The sequence below is a fragment of the Aythya fuligula genome, chromosome 7, assembly GCF_009819795.1.
Source record: "Aythya fuligula isolate bAytFul2 chromosome 7, bAytFul2.pri, whole genome shotgun sequence".
Taxonomy (NCBI): domain Eukaryota; kingdom Metazoa; phylum Chordata; class Aves; order Anseriformes; family Anatidae; genus Aythya; species Aythya fuligula.
Genome location: NC_045565.1, coordinates 4319594 through 4340232, shown reverse-complemented (window position 1 = coordinate 4340232; position 20639 = coordinate 4319594). Strand labels below are relative to the sequence as shown.

At 39.2% G+C, this 20639-nt stretch overlaps 1 protein-coding gene and 1 non-coding gene across 2 annotated transcripts; one reads left to right on the top strand and one right to left on the bottom strand.

The window, feature by feature from the left end:
• The first annotated feature begins 1939 nt into the window (after nucleotides 1–1939).
• Nucleotides 1940–11692, top strand: DNAJC12 (DnaJ heat shock protein family (Hsp40) member C12). The gene is made up of 5 exons (XM_032191744.1): nucleotides 1940–2204; nucleotides 5312–5390; nucleotides 7368–7507; nucleotides 8781–8976; nucleotides 10634–11692. Exons 1-5 carry the CDS (start codon nucleotides 2127–2129, stop codon nucleotides 10726–10728), a joined length of 588 nt encoding a protein of 195 aa, XP_032047635.1. The 5' UTR covers nucleotides 1940–2126; the 3' UTR covers nucleotides 10729–11692.
• A 5874-nt stretch (nucleotides 11693–17566) lies between these two features.
• Nucleotides 17567–17648, bottom strand: TRNAS-UGA. Its single transcript has one exon. It is a non-coding gene; the product is annotated as a tRNA-Ser (tRNA).
• Between the last annotated feature and the right edge of the window lie 2991 nt (nucleotides 17649–20639).

The following is a 20639-nucleotide window of genomic DNA, read 5'->3' as shown; positions in this document are numbered from 1 at the left end:
TGACTGCATTAATATTCAGTATTAGTATTTTGCATCTTCCATGTACAAGCCTTCAGACTGTGCTGTGGGGCTGTTTGCATCCCGAGCACTGGAAATCTCTGGGTGGAAGGAAGACAAGAATGCTTGCTGCTGCCATTGGGATCAAAGCATTCAGTCTGAGTAGAGTATAGATGGGAAAATTCCCCATGAACAAAAAGCTTGCAAGTTTCAGGGCTTTGTCTGTTGAATCCTGCTCTTGGATCTGCAGTTCACTTTGCAGGGAAAAACAAAACAAAACAAAACAAAACAAAACAAAAAACTGAAACCTGAAGGGAAAAAGAGTTAAAGATCCTTCCCTTTCACCTTACGCAAATATGCAAGAAATACTTGGACAAGAATGGCATGTCAGGAGTGCTGCTGGGCAGGAGGGACAGCTGTTTGTTTTTTATCCTCCCCCAGAGTACAATCTATTTAAATATTTACATGATCTCTTGCTAAAAGGCTTTCCTTTCTTTATTGTACTTTTGTGGTTCATTATTAAGTTAGGAATGGAGAAGAGGGAGAGGTTTGTAACTGTTCCCTCTTCTACGTTTTTGAAAAAAAATCTGGTTTTTATATACTCTGAGAAATATTATAATGTTTTCTAACCACTTTAAGTAGTTTTGCAGAGGTTTGTACTTTACTGTTTGATAATACTGCTTCTTCCTTTCACATTTTATATATTTTACAATCTGAACAGGCTACCTGAATACACTAAAAACAAGAAACCTCGGACAAGACAACATTGAACAGAAAGCAGTAGAAGGCTCATATGTAGATAATTTCAGAAGATTAACAATATACATAATAATAACATAATAATAAAAATGTAAACACAAAAATGACATATTTCGTATTATAGTAACAATTGTGCTTTGCCACTAGACCCTTCACTCATTAACATATGGCTGGGATAACCTCGGTCGCCCTCTGTGTGTCTGTTCTGCATAGACCACTAGGTCACTGCATCTAAAATTGTAGAGATGTTCAAGACAATGTATTTTTAAATGTAAGTATTAGTTTAAAGAACCAGCAATATTTAGTGACATTGAACATCTTGGGTTACAAAGCTCTTACAGGAAAGTAAAAATAGAGCTCCTCAGGCTCCAGAGGAAAGACTCCTGCGAGTGGTTACTATTACACCTAGGAAATATCTTTTAAATTCAATAAATCACAGGAGAATACAGTTAAATATGAACGTAGTCTTTGTTGGACTGAGGCCTTGATCATTAAGTACAGTTCAAACTAAAAGGTGCTTCACTTCAACATCAAATGAGTTTAACCAAGAACGTGTTCTGCACACGATACAGGCCTTCAAGACACAATTTGAAGTAACTTTTGCATGAGCATCTCTTTCTTTTGATAACAGTAAGTACACTGTATTTTCATCTTTCATTTTGTCAGAAAAGGAAACTGTACAAGAGCAATGATCTGTTTGTTTTTGAACAATAATACAGGTGCGTGCTAGATAGCCTCCAAAGACTACGGATTCACCACCCTCTGTGAAGGGGCTGGCAGAACTCCTAGAGACTTTCACAAGGCTGGGACCCCACTCACAAAAGTGTGTAGCTCTGTAATCATTATTTTGGAAGCAATTCTTGCTCTTTTCAATAACTACCTCTATAATCCCCTTGCCAATGTCTCGGGCAGCAGTTGCAATTAAAAATCAAGCAGAAAATATATCCTTGTATATGTAGACCCTGGGGCAGGAAAGCCTCTAGCTATTTTACCTGGCTATATGGGAAGATCTAAATCTCCAATAAATACAGCTAGATTTTACTTGGTACTCACAACTCTTCTCAGCCTGGACAGGAATCAGCGTTTAATGTTGAAACGAGATGGACAACTACAAATCCCAGGGAGCACTGCTGTCAGCAGGTTTGTGCCAGCGGATTGGCATTCTGCAGGGACCAATGGCAGGCAGAGAAATCACGAAAATTCATGTGTGTCAGCTCCCTCTATTAAAAAGCGCTGGAGAGAGCTGCGGACCTGTGGGGAAATTGCCTGTTTCCCCGGGCTACTTTTAAACCTGTTTGTAAGCTTTGTATTAATATAGTATTTTACACCCCCTGTGCCTCAGCTTGAAAAAGCCCACCGGACTAGCCCAGATGGATGCAATTTTGAACTGCAGAGTGGATGACTTGGAAGATTACTACAACTTGCTAGGATGTGATGAACTATCTACGGTAAGAGCCTTCCCCACCTCCCCTCCAGGTTAATAACATTTTGAGTGTGCTTGTGTATCTGCGGGGAGGATTTGAAGTCCATTATCTCCCAGGGTAGGACTATTTGAAATGCATTGCAAACCTTCCTTCTAGCCACTTTTATCTTTTACTAACTTCCTTTGCAATGCTCAATTTTCTGATCTGTCTGCCTACGTTCAGATCCTAGAATAAAGCTCTCATGAAAAATGTCTTGTGAAACAGGATTGTATTACAGATATAAGTGAAATGAGGGTTTCTTCATTAGTTTAGTTCAACATATGATATGGTTATGAATCGTGAGCCAACTGCATAAATTTGACAACATGCAAATAAAATTTTGGAATACCTTTACAGTTTTAAAAGATGAAAAAAAAGCTATGCATATGCAACTAATTGAACGTTCATAGCTGTAGGTGACAGATAATGCTATCAAGTTGCTCAAGTATTTATCTTACACTTCATTTTTTTTAATTGTATTAATTGATAGGGTAGAAAACCTTTTTTTTTTTTTCATTCATTTTACTAATGATTTCTAAATGATAATTTGCCTTCAAAAACTAGTTTTAGTAATTTGTTTTGGTAGCAGGTACATCCTTTAGGGTGAGAACTATGTAAGCAATTGTTGAATGATTCGTAGGTAAGCAAGTCATTTTCTTTCTAAAGATGTCTATACAACATTTTTTTTTTTTGATAGTCAGAGTTAGGGGTGTGCTAATATTTTTAATCTGTCTGCTCTGTTTACTGGAACTGGGTTCAGACTTTGGAAAGGGAGATTTGATTACTCTGCTGTAATTAATGATATATTCAGCACGGATAAAAGCTATATTTTGCTCAGTAAATTTAATCAGATCCTTTCCTTTGTCCTAGTGGTCAAATGCTGGGATAACACCTCTGTCTCTTTTTATCACTGTAGGCAAATCAGTAAGCATCTTTGTTCTGTTGCAGACGGTAATTTTTCTCTTTCCTGAGAAAATTCTCTTTTCCTGAGATAACTTCCATATTCCATCCCAGCAGAGGGCAGTATTAAAGTTCCTATCTAGGCTTGTTTCGCAGATGCTTTTTCTCATTTTCTAGCTCATATTAATTCCTTATGGGTTTATTAATTAATGAATACTTCGAACACATGAAATAATGATTTGTCAGATTGCTTCAAATTAAATTTAAAAGGTGAAATGACTGCTAATGAGTCCCGAAAAATAATCTGTCGAGTACTATCTATTGAGAGAAGCAGCAGATGTTACAACATTATTTTTGACTTCAGAGTATGAACTGAGATCCCAGTTTGACTGGGCCCCATGATTGCCTTCTCTCAGGATAGCGCACATGACTACTTCTAGCTTTAAAAAGAAATTCTAAGCATTACAGATATTTTGCAATCACACTGATTTGTGTAATCAGAGCATTAACATTGTAGTGGTACAGGCTTCTATGCGTTCTTCTTTAGGCATATACAGAAGTAAATTTACTCTTACATGCTCTCAGCTCCAGTATTTTTGTGCAAGGTACTGAATATTCTGTTCTTGATCTGACCTGCTTAAATTGGAGCACAAATAATCTCCATTTCTTCAACAGCATTTCTCTGCATTCAGGTAAATACCTGTGTTCATTCTTGGCTTCTTGAAGAACTGAGCTCATAGACAACTTCTTCATCTTCAGACTTAAGAGGACGAGGAGAGATCTCTTTCCTACATCCTTCCAAGAAAAATGTTATTCATATCTAGTGGGTTTTGAATAACTTTCTTGGTAGAACATATCATTGAATATTTTAATGTAAATTTAATGTATTTTGTATAAACTTCATATGAATTTTAAAAAAATATATATTTAAACTGAAGACTTCCATGCTACCCTTCTGCTACTGCACATATTTGAAAGTTCCCCTTTATGTAAGTAAGTTTTAGTAACAGTGGCTATACAGTACCCAGTTTCAACAAGTTCTCTGTATAATATACCTATATCTTTTTAAGGGTCTTATGACTGGAAATATACCACCTCACATATGTACCTCTGGAGGAAGCTACTGAGAAGAGTGAAAAGTATGGAATTCTTAAAATACCATTATAGACCACATGTTGCCCAGCATATGACTAAATAATTTGGCCAGCTGGTTAAGAGACAAGTAATTTTATTTTGAAGAAAAAAGATCTTCTGACTTAATCTTGAAATACTTCATTTATGTTTTATGTGGACAGCAGGGTCTGATGGATGAGGAATTCGTATGAACAGCTTTTCCAGCACGGAAAAAATAGTAGCTAGTTGATACTGTAGGATAAATTGCTGTAATAGCTTGAGCTGTACAAGAATGATTCCAAAAAGATTTGGCATATGAATTGTAGGGTGAAACGAGATACTCTGAAAATCTAAGCCTATCCCCAACTCCAGGGGTTTCCTGTGTTTTGTTAGCTGTTAAATGTCTCTGCCACTCCACAGCTTATAATAACTAACGGCACTATAAACTGTGTGGGAGTTTGTGAATAATATCAACTAATACCTTTCAATATTCTAATATTGGTTACAAATTTATTCTATTCCAAGCCAACCTTTTGGCCAGAAAATAAACTTGACAGGAAGACTGTTAAATGCTCCTTGTCCAGCCTTGTGGTATGCAAGGTAGATAAGCCATGTGGCACTGGCTAAGTTTTCTTGCAGAGGATGTGGACAAAGCCACCCAAACCCACAAACTGATCCTTAGCAATACAGGCTTTTGGTTCCTGCAGTGAGACTTTGTGAAATGATACAGTCGATTAAATAAGATGAAGAGCAACTGAAGTGATACGTTTTACTTGTGTGTTCAAAAGTAAGGAAGGGGTTTTGCACACATCAACTTCACATATTTTTCTTAAAGCCAGCTCACTATATTGTGTGGCTAAGCTTCATAAAACCAAAAGCAAGGATGAGTGCATAGGCGTTGAAATTGAATAGACAGTGTCACTGACAGATAGCTGTTACCTGTTTTGCCTGTACTAAAAATGAATAGGAAAAAAATCAACATTCTCAGTTGTTCCTCCCAACTCCTTTCAAAGAGCAAATCTGAAAGTCTTTAATGTATGTATGTATTTACTCACTTTAAATCTTGACATTCTGTTTAGGTTGAACAAATTCTTGCAGAATTTAAGATTAAAGCCCTTGAATGTCATCCTGACAAACATCCTGGAAACCCCAAAGCAGGTATGTATTCTTCCCTGTTTAAAAATAATATATTCTTTCATAAGATAGCTAAGGTGACTAAGACAATAAATTCAGCCTTAACATTTTATTAATTGTTCTCTTGCCCAATACATTTTAAGCATCTTGTGTATTTGAGTGTATTCTTTAATTAGCAATCCTTAATATTCTGTTGAAAACTTGCACACTCCTAGGTGGTAAGAGCAGAAAGTCACTTGCAGTGTTTTAATTTCTAGGAATATCATTTTTTTTCCTATGGTCGAGCATCTTCTAATCTAGAAATTGTTTATGGAGTGCATCGCTTTCTAGACTTCTGAAGCTGGCCTGCTTCCATGCTCAGTGGCATTCAAATGCCACACTTGCGTCAACTAGTTAATTTGCTTCCACGAACAAGCCCATCAGGAGCATATTAAATGTAGTTTAGTTTCTTTTAATGTAATTTAGTGACTGGAAATAAAAGAGAACCTGGCACCACGTGAGTAGCCATCTGTTTGCAGAACATCAGCTAACATCTGAGTTTATGAAAGCATGCATGCAGTTCTTCATATCCAAGCTGTGCCTGTGACATCTAACCAGCACCAGAGTTATTTGGAGACAGTCTTACCCAGTTGTAACTAAAAGACAGCTCTCATTGATGCTCACCTCTCTCTGAATAGTTAATATTCTTATAATAAAGGCTATTCTGATCATAACTATGGTCCCCACTAAAAAATGGTCGTAGAATAATCAATTATACTTCTTATTTTGCTTAATGCATGAAGTTTTTCCCCGGGATCCTTCCTATTAGTTTAGTTATAAACTGAACAATACAGGCTACCCACTTCTGTGAGTTTGACCGCATCCACACCCTCCCCTGGGACGGCAGAGCTATGAGTGTAGTGGATGCTACAGGCAACTCCCACTCCACTGCCTCAAGGAGAATTCTCAGCCAGCGTGGCTTTTGCTCTTGAAGTGCCACCCAGGTCTAGTTTCAGTGAGTTCACAAGGCAGGGTTAAAAGGCAGAATAGGTGGGATTTTTCACTCTGATATTCCCTGTCAAGGAACCCCATGTGATTTGGCGTTTGAAAGACAATCTACCACCTATTAACAATAGCCTCATTGCTAGTCTTTAATTCATTGAAAATGGTAGCACAAGTACCAATGGAAACAATGGAATAGAGTTTGTCTGCACCAAATTCTGGCTCTTATGGCAAAGAAACAGGAGACTGCTCCACTGCATGTTACCCCTGCAGCAGCTCCCTCTAAATTCACTGAAACTCAGTAACTCAAAATGGGAGGCCAAGTGCCAATGCTGGAGCAGCTTTGTTGAAAAGAAATATTTTATACTCTATTTAACATGATCATCTTGCCTTTACTTTAAATGACTTTTTACAGTACTGGTGAAAGTTTATATTTTTGTTTTCGTCTGTTTAACAAAGCTCAATAAAGAGTAATTAAAGTAACTTTTTATTTGTTGAAAACTAGTGACACTAGAAGAAGGAAACCTCAGAGAACTGCCTCCCCAGCCTGTTGTCTGTTGTTTGATTTATGGTTATCAATTTTGATTAGTGTTTGGGCTTAGCGTATTTCAAAAGAAATCTAATTTGTGAAGTGGAATAAATGAATAATAATAGTCATAATAATAGATCACCGTAATGCAGGTGACTCATAGATAAAATCTAAATCTTTATAACCCTTCTACAAACAGTAACATGCAGCTGCATCCTTAGTAACTATGTAATGAAAAATTATCCTGTAGGGAAAACTAAGGGCTCTCATTCATGCAGGCTGGTATCCAAGATAATATTTTAGCATATGTGGAAAAAATATCCAATGAAACGCACAAGTTAGTTAATTTGCACTATATTTAGGTTCCTCTACATGCTTGTCAGGACTGCTTGTCATTTTAGCTTGCATTGCTGGCAGCTCCCCTTTCACATCTGAATTAATTTATTTGAAAACAAGTGTTGGCTTTAGCATCTTTTTGGTTTGTGTTCTAGTGGAGAATTTCCAGAAGCTGCAGCAAGCTAAGGAGATTCTTATTAATGAAGAGAGTCGAGCACGCTATGATTACTGGCGGAGAAGCAAAATCACCATTCCGTTCCAGCAGTGGGAGGCCCTGAGCAACTCCGTGAAAACGGTTGGTGGTGTCTAGGTTGGGGCATTCAGGAGAGGGGAGGTAGGGCTGGCCCAGCAGAAATGTTCCACTTAGTGACAGGGTGAGTTGCAACACTTCTCCAGATGCAGGTTTTCAGGATGGGATAATGCAGGGTAATTTCTAAGGAAACTCAGGTAAAATTGGAAGGCTACAGAAGCCTGTTCGTAGAAGGGTTTTAGGCTATTAGTTTTATAGCAAATTTATTACAGTAGTTTAAAAGCTGTTTTCAGATGTTTCATCACTCTTTGCCTTTCTTTGCAGGGACCTTTTATTTGTTTTCAAAGTTAAATTAGAACTAGGATCCTTGAACAATATTCTAAATTCCTGAAATGCTGTATTGTCCGTCAGACTCTCAGGAGTTGTACTCCAGCTGTGTTCTAAGACGGCTAACAGCACAAATGTCTGAGAAGCACAAATGACCCTACGAGTCAACCGGAAATGCAGGTTACCTAAAAATGGCAGGACCAATTTCTTCTGTCACAGAAAACACCGCTGTTTAAATACCATTATTTCCTTGTAGTAAGGAAGTACTTTTGATTTGCACAGTGGCTTAGAGACACATGTTTTGAGGATTGATTTCCTTCCTCATTTTGCTAGTGTGATAATTTGGTGGTGTGTTCCTAGTAGGTCCCGATTCCATGATGGTTGATTATTTTCTCCCTTGTTAGAGTGCATGGTAGTTAAAAAGCTACACGATCAGATACTAAGACAAGTGAACAAATATGTTTTTCATCCCAATTCTGCTTGCCTCAGTTCTGCTTAGGAGTGACGTTTGAGAGCATCTTCAGCTGAAGCATCATGCCCGAGTTTAAACGTTTGCTGGAAGTATCCCACCAAGCATAGTTTAGTTCCAAACAGAAATCATTCTGCAGACTTCAGTAGAAAAGCTTTCAAAATACTCCTGCTTTCAAAGAGCATCTTGAAATCAAAAAGATCTTTGAAAAAGGAAAGAGGAGTCACTTCAGTCCTCTTAAAAAAGTGTCTGAAGTCATGATGGAAGAAACTGGACAAAACACCCTTATAATTATTTGATGTACTCCTACATGTTGTTCTTCATGTCTGCCTCACATAAACTATCCTCTTGAATGCTGTTTGCAATATGTTACCATGCTTTCCTTATCCTATTGACGTGCAAGCTTCTCTAGTACGTGCTTTTTAACCATTTATTAACAGAATATAAGAAAGAAAACTTCTTCTGAAAATCTTTTAAAGCATGGGAATTTGTTCTTTGTTTCCTGTTTTTGCATTTCTTTAGTCAATGCACTGGGCTGTCCAAAATAAAAAAGACCAAATGCTGGAAGCTCCTGACTTGAATAATAGCAACAACATAACCAATGAGATTTGGACCCAGCAATCTGAAAACAAAGGATTGTCAGATGGGAACAGGGAGCAAAAAGATGTCGCAATTCCTGATGAGAAACCACAGTCTTCAAAGAATCCAGACTCCCCAAGTAAGTAAAACCAGCAGTTGCAGAAGATTGCAGTATCCAGACTCTGGCCTGAAACTGAGGCTTTTAGTCATGAGAAATTGTTCTCTGAAGCAACACATTTAATTGGTAGCTTTTAAAATGCGGTTTGGGTTTGGGGTTTTGTTTTAGTTTTTGGATTGTTACTTATTTATTTTTCAAGCTTTCAGACCTTTCTCCCTCCCTACCCTTTGTTTGCCTGCTGTTTGCTAGTAAAGACAAAAACAGAAGAAGAGGAAAAAATAGTTCTTAAACTGAAATGGAAAACTCAGTTTTCCTGTTAGACTGAAGTGGGTAAAAATCATCAACTATTTTCAGTGATTTTTTTTTTTTTACAAAATAACTTTAAAGCACATTACATAAAACACATAGTTATTATATACCTATGTTTTTTAAATCCAGTATTTAATACTTATGCACAGTTTGCATCTGATGAGCTCATAAGGACTAAAAATTGAGGCTTGAAGGCTTCTTTTGTTTATTTGTTATATATGTATATATATGAACAACAACAGTGCATGCACCTGAATAAATGTGAGTTTCAAAAGCTGTCATCTGGCTAGTTAGCATTTCCTGTCTATTTTAGGTTAGTATACCTGAATTAAAGTTAGGACACTCTCTGTTCTGTTTCATCCTTTAGGAGTTTCATAATCTTATGTTTATATTATCAGAGAACTATTATTAAACCAAGTCCTATCATTTCTTCTCAACTTGATCAAACAGGGAATTAAACTAAACAGGGAGGGAACAAAACCTAGTTTAAACCCAAGTGTTTGTGGAATGCAGAAGATAGATAAAAAGTTCTACAAACAAATGTTGGTGAAACATAACTAAAAATAATATTTAAAAATTGTGCCTTATAACATTAAAGTATTCTGTATTTCAGGTGATTAAATCAACATTGTCACCTTTGTAAAGGAATCAAATTTCAAAGTAGAGAAAATGTCACCTTAATCCTTGTGGTAGCTGGCTTGCTTTGCAGGCATCTTCTGTCTTACAATTTTTTTTAGTTTTAATTTATTTTTCATAGATTTGAATGTGAAAATTATGAAACATATTAAATGATTCCTTATTTTACCCAGTGGATGCAAATTACTGTTAATAAATGTGAATATTAGAATGCATTTATTTGTCAGAGCCAGTATGCATATCTATGTTCATACTTGCTAATGAATTTGTTAATGAATTCTTGTTTGTTTTTGCCAAGGAAATTTTATTATATTGGATCCTCCTTTTAAATTGAGATATTTTTAGTTTCTGTCTGCTGGTTGGTAGGAATTACAGACTACAACTCCACATAGCTATTTCAACCTGAATAAAAGACTTTTTAACAATAAGTCTGGTAGGTTTCAGCTTCCTGATATGGGAAGTTCACATTTTAATATTCACAACTCAGAGATGATGAAAACACATCACTGGGCCAGAAAAACACCATAACTAAGGGCTTGAAAAACTCTACTTGAGTGTGAGAAGAACCAATACATCTTCTCTTTATGCTGCTGCCTTTCACATATGTGGAGATTAATCCTGTAACCCTATCTTCTTTAGATTAAGCAAATATAGTTTTTCATTCTTTCAACAACTCAGTTTTATACTAGTTTATAATAATTTACTTGCCTTTTTCTCTCTTTATTTTCCTCAGGGTTTTCAGAGGCAAATTACTGGCACTTACGTTTCCGCTGGTCAGGGGACGCCCCATCAGAGCTTCTGAGGAAATTCAGAAACTATGAGATCTAAAATGCAAAATATGCAGGAACGTGAGATCATCTGTTCAACAATTCAGTATTTTTTGCAGCAGCTTTAAGTTATTTGTATTTAGTATTCATTCACTGTGATGTGAACATTGTTTGAATAGATGTCTTAATACTTACCTGTTAACACACATTCTATGAGCTTTACAGATGGAGGTTTTGTTTAATAAGCAAGCTTTAATAAGCAAAGCCCTTTTCAGTATTAACATAAAGTATTTTTGTGTAGTTATCTAATATCTTATATATTGTTTCTTGTATTATTAAATGGTATGTAGTAAGTAGTATTTTTCTCTACACTGTGGTAAAAATATACTCTCAGTAGAACCAAAAGTTCATGCTAGACTCTAGGATATTACGCTATTAAGTGATCTTCCAAAAGCTGTATGAAAATGAACTTCAAACAAAACTGTGCTTATTTCTAAACTATGTACTTTGGTTATCTTCTTTTATTGCATTGTACTTACTATAGTGATTTGTAATTCATGCATGCACAATACTATAACAATACTATAACTTGTTGGACAATTGCTTACAATCTAAATGCAGTAAGAACCTTCTTATTATCCAGAAGGTCACTGTGCTGGATCAAGCACTCTTCAAAATCACCTGCATTGTTAATAAGTAAGTTTTTCTGCACCAAGTATTCATTTTGGAAGGCAGTTCCAGAACCTCACTTCAGATAGAAACTATATATACATATAACATATATAGGGCCATATCAGGGTTTGTATGCTAAGTAATGAAAAATCAGGCCAGTCACCATTAATGTGTTTAAAATCTTACAGGTCCAGCTTTTGGTATTTTGAACAAACTTTTAAAATTCTATGTTGTACTTGTTTGTTTTGCATTTGCTTCCTTTTTTGTAACCCTGGCTAATATGTCAGTACATTGTACTTTTGTGTACACAAGTAATTCCATCAGTAATTCTAACGAATAAAGCTACATACATACAGAAAGGGTTGATTTCATTTTTTGAAGTGAAAGCCTCTACTCACTGCAGAGATCTCTTGAATTTCTTGTCACTTGTCCCATCAGTGGGGAAATGCTTAAGGCAGTCTGGTTATAAATCCTGCGCATCTCCATGGGAAGTTTTACCTAAAAAATTGCAGTTTTCTCCCAACATGTAAACAATATTAAATATCTACTCCTGGAGTGACACGTTTGGCCTTGCTGTGCAGTGGTATGATGTGCTGACTGACTTACCATGCTTCTGTGTATTGCTACAAACTGTAACACAAGTATTTATCCATGCAACCCAGAGAATCATAGAATCATGGAGCACTTTGGGTTGGAAAGGATCTTGAAGACCATCCAGTCCCAACCCCCTGCCCTGGGCAGGGCCCCCTCCCACCAGCCCAGGCTGCCCAAAACCCATCCAGCCTGGCCTTGAACACCCCCAGGGATGGGGCAGCCACAGCGTCTCTGGGCAGCCTGTGTCAGTGCCTTAACACCCTCTGAAGAATTTCTTCCTAATGTCTAATCTAAATCTACCCTTTTTTAGTTTAAAATAATTCCCCCTTGTCCTATCACTACACTCCCTGACAGAGTCCCTCCCTCCCTTTCCTGTAGCCCCTTTTAGGTACTGGAAGGCTGCTGTAAGGTCTCCCTGAAGCCTTCTTGTCTCCCATCTGAATAAGCCCAACTCCCTCAGCCGTTCTTCATAGCAGAGGTGCTCCAGCCCTCTCATCATCCTCATGGCCCTCCTCTGGACACGCTCCAACAGGTCCACATCCTTCTGTTGTTGGGGACCTCAGAATGAACACAGCACTCAGGTAGAGTCTCCCAAGAGCTGAGTAGAAAGGGAGACCTTCCTTTCCCTGCTGTCTACACTTCTTTCGATATAGCCCAGGACACAGCTTTCTGGGCTCAAAGTGCATTTTGACTGCTCATGTCAAGCTTCTCATCCACCAATGCCCCCAGGTCCTTCTCCTCAGGTCTGCTCTCAGTCCATTCTCTGCTCAGCTTGTATTTGTGCCTCGACTTGCCCCTACCCAGGTGCAGGACCTTGCTCTTGGCCTTGTTGAATGTCAGGAGGTTCAGGTGGGCCCAGTGTTGTTTGCTGATACTGGTTACGTTTGCACCAATCTATTTATAAAAGCTCGGAGTAATGCTGGTCTGTTGTTCCAGCTACATTGACCCTACTTTTGATGGCATCAGGAGTGACAGCTATTTTTACAACACATAAACTTGCTTATCCAAAATCTTTTGAATCTTTCTAGATGCTTTTCCCTTGCATATTTTGCACCTGAAAACATTAAAGGCACAAAAGTAATAATCCTCTGTAATTTCTGCCAAATGTGACTATGTATTTTCTTTTAGTGCACATGCTGCTTTCCTCTATACCTGCTCAAGACTTCCAATCCACTTTATCAGAGACGGACTGTAAATAATGTTGAGTACTGGGAATGGAGAAAACACTAGTCCATATGAGAGATACATAGTAACAGGGTACAATTTTTCTCTCTTTTACAAAAAGATGGAAGTGCAACCAGATGGATTACTTCAGATCAGATGACATCTGTGTCTTCCCTCCCCATTTCACTAGCATCTAAAGGTAAAAGGGGGTACTTTGATGGATGATTTAGTGCCTAACCAGGTGGTTAACTTGACAAGTGAGCATACACTAGGGCTTTGCACAGACCTTCATGTCACACATGATTAAAACCAGGCTGTTTTGGTAAATCACCTTTCGATATTTGTTGCAGATGTTTGGAAGGCTCTTAGCTCCTCAAAAAGCAATAGCAAAACTTGCATTTTGTAACATTCCTGCTACAGATCAATAATTTTATTCATATTTGCCCTAGTGAAGGAGTAAATTGCCCTAGTAACTGATACAGACATTTCTTATACTTGCATAGACACTTTAACTTGAAAGGCCCAATTTTCTGTGTTTCCCAACTAGGGGGTGATTTAACGTTTCCTAGCAGAGCAAACCTAGCAGCACTGGAAAGCAGGAGGAAGCTGTGCAGCCTCTTTTGCTCTGGGGACAGTACTGGTGTGACCTGACCTGCATGCCAACAAGAACAGTTAACTGGAATAAGTGTGCACCCCAGTTCTCCTTAATGTGGAAAACAATAAACACCTGACAAATTTCTGTGTTAGGTGATTCAGGACTTTACCCACCCTTCCCCAAGCAGAATATGTTTTTTTTCAGCTTGTTTTTAATGTATATATATATAGTGGTTTTAGAAGTCTTGTTGCCAGTAGCATCAAAAGACCAGTAAACATCCCATATGACATTACTAATAATAACGTGGGGCCTTGGCCTCTGCACTTAACATACTTGACATGCTTAAATATAAATTACCACAGGGGCTGTAAGCTGGGGCTCTCAAGCTTTTAAAAAGATGTGATTATGATAGCCAGATATATGTGGTTTTCTAGCAGCCAAAGAAAGAACTAATCTTCCTCTGCAAAATGGAGACAGCTGCAAAAGAACAGCAATTGCAGGTAGTGCATTAGGATTAGAGTCTGTGAACTGCAAGCTGGGAAGAGGGCAGACACCTGCAAAAGCTGCAGGGGAGGGGGATAACACCCTATTTTCCACTTCAGCACTCCCTATGAGTTGTTTAAGTAGATAATAAAGGGTTCTGAATCTGGTGGGTATCTGAGGGGTCTGACTTGGTGTGTCTTGTATTATATAAGATTAATATATCCTTAATTCCTGCTGTGATTCCTGGTTTTGTGCAAATGCTGAATATATGACTGAGAATGTTCCAGTTCTTCACAAGGTTCTTGTTTTTACCAGTTGTTTTGGTAACACTTCTCAAGTGGCAATGGAAGAATTAAAATGTTGATGATGAATACAAACAGTATAGGACTTAAAACCTCAGGCTGAGTAATGCTGAATGATAGGTAAGGTCATTTCCTGAATGCTTGTTTAATTCTTTAGGAGAGACAGGAAAAAAAAAAAGGCAGTTTATATGTTCTATAATAGAAGTAAGTATCCTGATGATTAAAACAGATACTGACTAGCTTTAATTTCCTGAGCACGAATATTGCTATCTTACACTTTCATATCCTGAAATGATACAAGACTGCTGGGAAGGTAAGCAGCAAAGCTGTTATAAAGCTGGTGAAATTACACAGCAAAAGATAAAGTAACTCAGTAAGTCGTCAGCCTCTGTCCCTGTCAGATGGGGTGATACTTATCAGTTAGTTTACGCTGGGTATTTTTATTGCAGCTCAGTGTGTGCTTGTGCTGTGGTTATGAGAGTCAGCAAGCCTGCCCCCTTGACGTAGGTGCTGCATGTTTGGTCTTCCACCTTCATTATATTAGTCTATTCTTCCTTCCATGTTAATGAAGATGAGACTCTTCAGATGCTCTGTTTGTCCCCACTTTGAAAGGCTTGCATCTGAATGATTACAGTGCTGCACAATATAGAGAATGGGAAGCTTTACAAGTCTTAGGTCTCTGGTGTGTATCAGAACCTGTCACAGACAATGGATGTTGCAGAAAGGTAATTTATTTTCCCCTCTCTATAGCATCTTCACAGGGGTTTGTTCCTGCTCCTTTCTCTTGGTGGGGCAGCAAAGGAGAAGGGCTACTTCTCTATGAGATTCACTGTCATTGTCCAGATTTCCAGTCTGGATGTACAATGCAGTTCCAGTTTGGACAAAAAGATTTGCTTGCCTCTTTTTCAAACTGCCTCTGGGAAGACATCAAATGACCCTAAGACAAGTGATTTGCTACAGCTCTTTTAAGGAGATGGAGCTTGACTTGGGTGGCAGTCCCCACAGAAACTAGATTTACCCCTCAGGACTGTTAGAGCTGGTTCTTTAGTAGCAGTTGATTTCCACGGTACCCCCAGGTTTCTGCTGGGTATAGGATTGCCAGGTCTTCCCCTTTCTGATCCAACAACATTGTGTGCATGATACCTATGGGAAGTGGGGCAGGACCATTAGCAGAAAGATTCAGAGGCGTAACAGACTGTTCCAGCTGCTTGCACCATGGTGCCTTTGGTATTTTTCTGCTCCTTGTAGTCCTTGATTCCAAACGACCTGAGTCCTCCCCAAGTCCATCCTTGACCTGCCACTGCCAAAGGACAAAACTCATTGTTTCAGTACGAATAGATGATAAAAAGGAGCCTGGATATCTTAAGCATCCCTCTGCTAGATGTACGCTGAGCCAGATTTGGGGCAGAAAATTGCATAGATATGTGGAGTAGTATCATGCTGAGCCCACACGAACCATTTGGGGCCTGGACTCTAGAAACAGATTCATTACTGCCCTGCTTTTTCTCATGCTTATAGCTGAGGTTTAAAAAGGGAAGCAAACCAGAACAGTAGCACGTCTAGCTCTCTGCTACAAAATGGAAATCAAAAGTGACAGGAGTCTAGGAGAGAGACCTAGTGGACTAGGACTCTAGTACTGCTGATGTGCATATAGCTTTAGCAGACTGTTTGGCAGTCGTTACTTTCTTGTGTAATTACAAACAAACAACAACAACACAAAAAGGCAAAAAAACACAGCCAAGCAAAAAAAACCAACCCCATACAAAAAATAACTGCAATTAAAACCATATGTTCCCCCCCCAGTAGTGCCTTGATGGGAACATTTTTATACATGTAAATCTTGCTGGAGGGTAGGAAATAACTTGGGTGTTTGCTGCTGCTTTTTTGTTTCAACTGCAAACTCTAGGGAAAATCACTTTCAAGTAGGAAAATTTCATCAAATGTAAATACTTTGTTAGACAAGGAGATTTTTGCTGCGATTCTGACAGACTTCTTATTTTTCAATGCAAAATTTAAAATAACCCTATCTTTTGGTGTTGGTCATTTGACAATTTGACATTTCCATCACTAGCAAGGTTCCAGTGGAAGGATGTATGGAAAATGAGATCGTCTTAATAACTATTTATTGGGTGGTGCTTTGTGTTTGGATCTATTAAAGTGACAAAACATGTCATTTTGCAACAAAACACTTAAAGTGGTCAGTAAAAAACTGGGAACAATTTCAGTGCTTTAGTAAAATAGATGGACTTAATGCAAAGCCTGCCTGCTGTGTTTTGTATTTTGACTCTTTCAAAACTTTTTATTAATTTGGAATGCTACCCAAAACTGCATTTCACAAAACAGAGTTTTTCTCATCTGTTCCAGATTAGCAGGGTAGGTGGGATCTTCAAGTTAAAAACAACAACAAAAGAGTGTTTACATTCTTGATGTATTAAAAAAAATCAAGTCCTCCATACGGAAAAGAAGTTATGTTTTGGATTTCTTCTTCAGTTGGTATTTGAAACTTACACTCACTTTGAAAACTACAGATGCACGTGAGCAGAAAGCTGTAAATCCTTGATGGAGATCTAGGAGTAATCAGCTCAGCTTCATTCATGGAACGTGTGGTGGAGGAAGTACAGTCAGTATAGTGTAGTCTGCTGCAGGCAAGAGTTTATGTATTTTGCATCAGCTATAGGACACGGGGGAGGAGAATATTTATGTGGGCAGATCAACACACGGTGTAACGTACAGGACTAATCCTGAGCTTTGTACTTTGGCAGTGTTTCTTTTGGCTATAGAGGACCAGGGTGGTGAGCTGCAGGGAGAGCACTCACCCCAGTGAACCCTTCTTTCACCTCTGTCAAGTGTTGTTTTTCACACGTGCTGTACATGAAATGCTGAAAACTTGCACTGGGCCCTGCTGCTGCTTTGGTACTACTTTTTTGACAAAACCAGAGGAGCAGTGTGGAAGCACTACCTACCGAACTGCAAGAGAATAAATACTAGAGAACGCCTCTACTTGCTGCAGGCTGACTTTCAGCCCCGTAAGAAGACTTAAGGAGCAAAAGCGGCACGGCCTGAACTGCAAAAAGTAACCCCCACTGGGCCGCAGCGAGCAGGGTTCGAACCTGCGCGGGGAGACCCCATTGGATTTCAAGTCCAACGCCTTAACCACTCGGCCATCGCTGCTGCTGGTAGCGATAGGCTCTGCACAGCTCCTTACGCAGCCTCCCCGCGCGGCCCTCCCCGCCCCCGGCGCTGCTGGCAGCCAATGGCAGCCGCCGCCGCTCTGCGTCCCGCCTCCGCCGCGGCCGGCGGGGCCAACCGCGAAGGGGCGGGCGGGGACAAGGGGGCGAAGCCGCGGCGGGCAGGGGGCGCCCGCAGTGCCGCCAGCCGCCAGCCAGGCGGGGGGACGCGGCCCCGTGCCCGGCTGGCACCGGCACCCGGGGCGCTGCGGGAGGCTTACTAAGAGCTGAACGCAGGCTCGGCGAGCTAGTTTTAGGGCTCCTCTTCAGCCTGAGCTGGGGAAAGGAGAGAGGAGCGTTAGGAGGCAGAGGTGGGGCTGTAACGTCACATAAAGCACTCGTCTTGTTTACTTCTGCAACGCTTACTCAGCTCTCTTGAGCGTTTTAAGTTAGTATGGTTAAAAAGCCATAGGGCTTGTCTTACACACCCGGTGTTAGCAATGAGTTCGGCTGGGTTTGGGCCGCTGTCAGGTACCGGGGTGCTGCTCAGTCCCATCGTGACAGCCAACAGAGAGGTGGGCATTGGCTCCCATGGGAAACTGGAACGGGTGGTCACAGAAGCGGGTTGTTCTGCAGCTGGGTGCCGGCCTGTAGTGCTAACAGACCTCTGACCGCCCCTGAGAGCAGGCAGTAGAAGGCTGGTCTGGTACGGGAATGTGGTATTACGTGGTAGGGGTTGTTTGTTTTTCTGCATGTAACTGTAGAAGGTTCAATGCCACGGGTAGTATCTGCGTGTTTCTTCATTCTCTCCCACGTCCCTTTGTGTTGTTGTGGATCTAGTTGGAAAGAAGGTCCCAAGCTTCATCCTAAATTTCTGCTTGTGCTATTTAATGCTCTAGACGATGAGGAATATTTTAAAAACATGAACATATGAAATGGTTGTTATCCTGCATTGTATCCCCCTATCCGACTCATTAGTTCAGCACCATAATATTCTTTGTTTAAATTGCTAGTTGGTTAATGTGATATTTTCCTGACATCTGTGTTGTTTTGTATGTTAGAGTAAGGCCCCCCACAGGCTGCATTACGCCTGATAAAATAATCTCTTCATAAGCCTGTAACTTGTACCTGGTTACATAGACAGGAAGGTGCAAAACATGATTATGCCAAATTCTTATGTAAACAATTGCTCAGCAAATACCAAACAGATGAAGAGCAGGGTGAGGCAAAGTGGTGTCTTCAGCAGGGCCTCGTATAGCCAAGGGGAACTTAGTAAAGGAAATACACAGAAGTGGACAGTCAGGGATCATGTTGGTGGAGAAACTAATATTTGTCAGGTGAAAATGCCAACAAAGTCTTGTTGGTGCTTTTAGTACAAATTTTATTTCCTTGCTTTTTGAGGACAAGGAACAAAGCTGTTTTCTTCTTTATTCGTAGACTTGCTGCAGTTTTACTTTCTTTACAGAAAGTAGATTACTGCTGTGGGCAGGGCCCCCTCCCACCAGCCCAGGCTGCCCAAAGCTCCATCCAACCTGGCCTTGAACACCCCCAGGGGTGGTGCATCCACAGCTTCTCTGGGCAGCCTGTGCCAGTGCCTCACCACACTCTGTGTGAAGAAATTCTTCCTTATGTCTAATCTAGATCTCCCCTCTTTTAGATCAAAATTGTTACCCCTTGTCCTATTACGATACTCCCTGATAAACAGTTTCTCCTCAGCTTTCCTGTAGCCCCCCCTTTAATTACAGTAAATTAGCTACTTGATTTAGACTCAGCACATGTGTGATGTTTAGTGCTGAGATTTTCAGTCATTCAGCAGGCCATTTGAAGCTGTGACTGAACTGATGGATATTTACAAACCCTTGAGGATTACACAAGATCTTGATCTTCTGAACAGCATGTTTCTAGAATGAGTGAAGGGCAATGACTGGGACATAAATTAGTTGGTTCTATTCTGGTCATGAATGAAAGCCTCAGCAACTTAAGGTTATTGAATGACTTAAGAGATCTGTGCAATAGATAGCTGATGAGAGCAGGTGGCCACCTGAGTCTTGTATGTTAGTTGTACAGAAGTATTACTTTATTTTACCCAGAAATCAGAATACAAGACTTTAAAATGCACTGTATTTTTAATTTTACCCAGTGTTTAAAGACGACAAGAGGAAAAATTCTCTTATCTAAATGAAATATAAAATTGTCCTACCCTGCTTTTACAGATGGTTTTTGTTATTCCCATTGAAGGAAAACGAAAAAAATCCATTGTACTGATAGGAGTCAACATTCTCAAAGTCTAAATTAAAATAGTATTGGTTTTAGACTGCAGAAACTGTTCTTGAATTTAATTCTACCAAAGAACTACTTTGTACAAAGGAGTACTTATTACACTAGCTTTGGAGAATTCTAGATTTTTTTTTCCTGTATTTTATTGAAGAAGAGTTTTTCTTAATCCTTTTCTTGACTGAAATGTTAGAATTCATGTCTTCAGTTAAGAATTCTTGATAGCTACTATGTTCTAGAATTACTCTTTTGTAAGCTTAAAAAAAAAAAGGAAGTTATTACCTACCACAGAGAGATTTTTGAGCTGCATAAGGAAAATGTTCAAGAGAATCAAAACTCGGTATGTTAATATTAATATTATTAATATTTCATGTGGGTTTGACAGAAGCAAAATTAATGTGAATGGTATCATTAATGTCTGCAATATGCACATGATCACATTGCCACAACTCTCACACTGTTTTACCTCTGGTCTAATAACTGCAACAAACTGCAACAGCACAATTCTTGCATCTCAGCAACTAGGTAAACTGGCACTGATATTAAATTATGCAACCGTATTTTTGGAGTTTCTATTTGATCTCCTTGTCAAGATGTATGTTTTAAATCTACTGAAAGTTATATTGGAAAGACAATTATATGTCTTATAAGAAGGAGTGGGCTGGCTATAGAGATTAACTTAGTATGTCTGCAGAGCCAAACTCAGACTTAGGGTTTGATG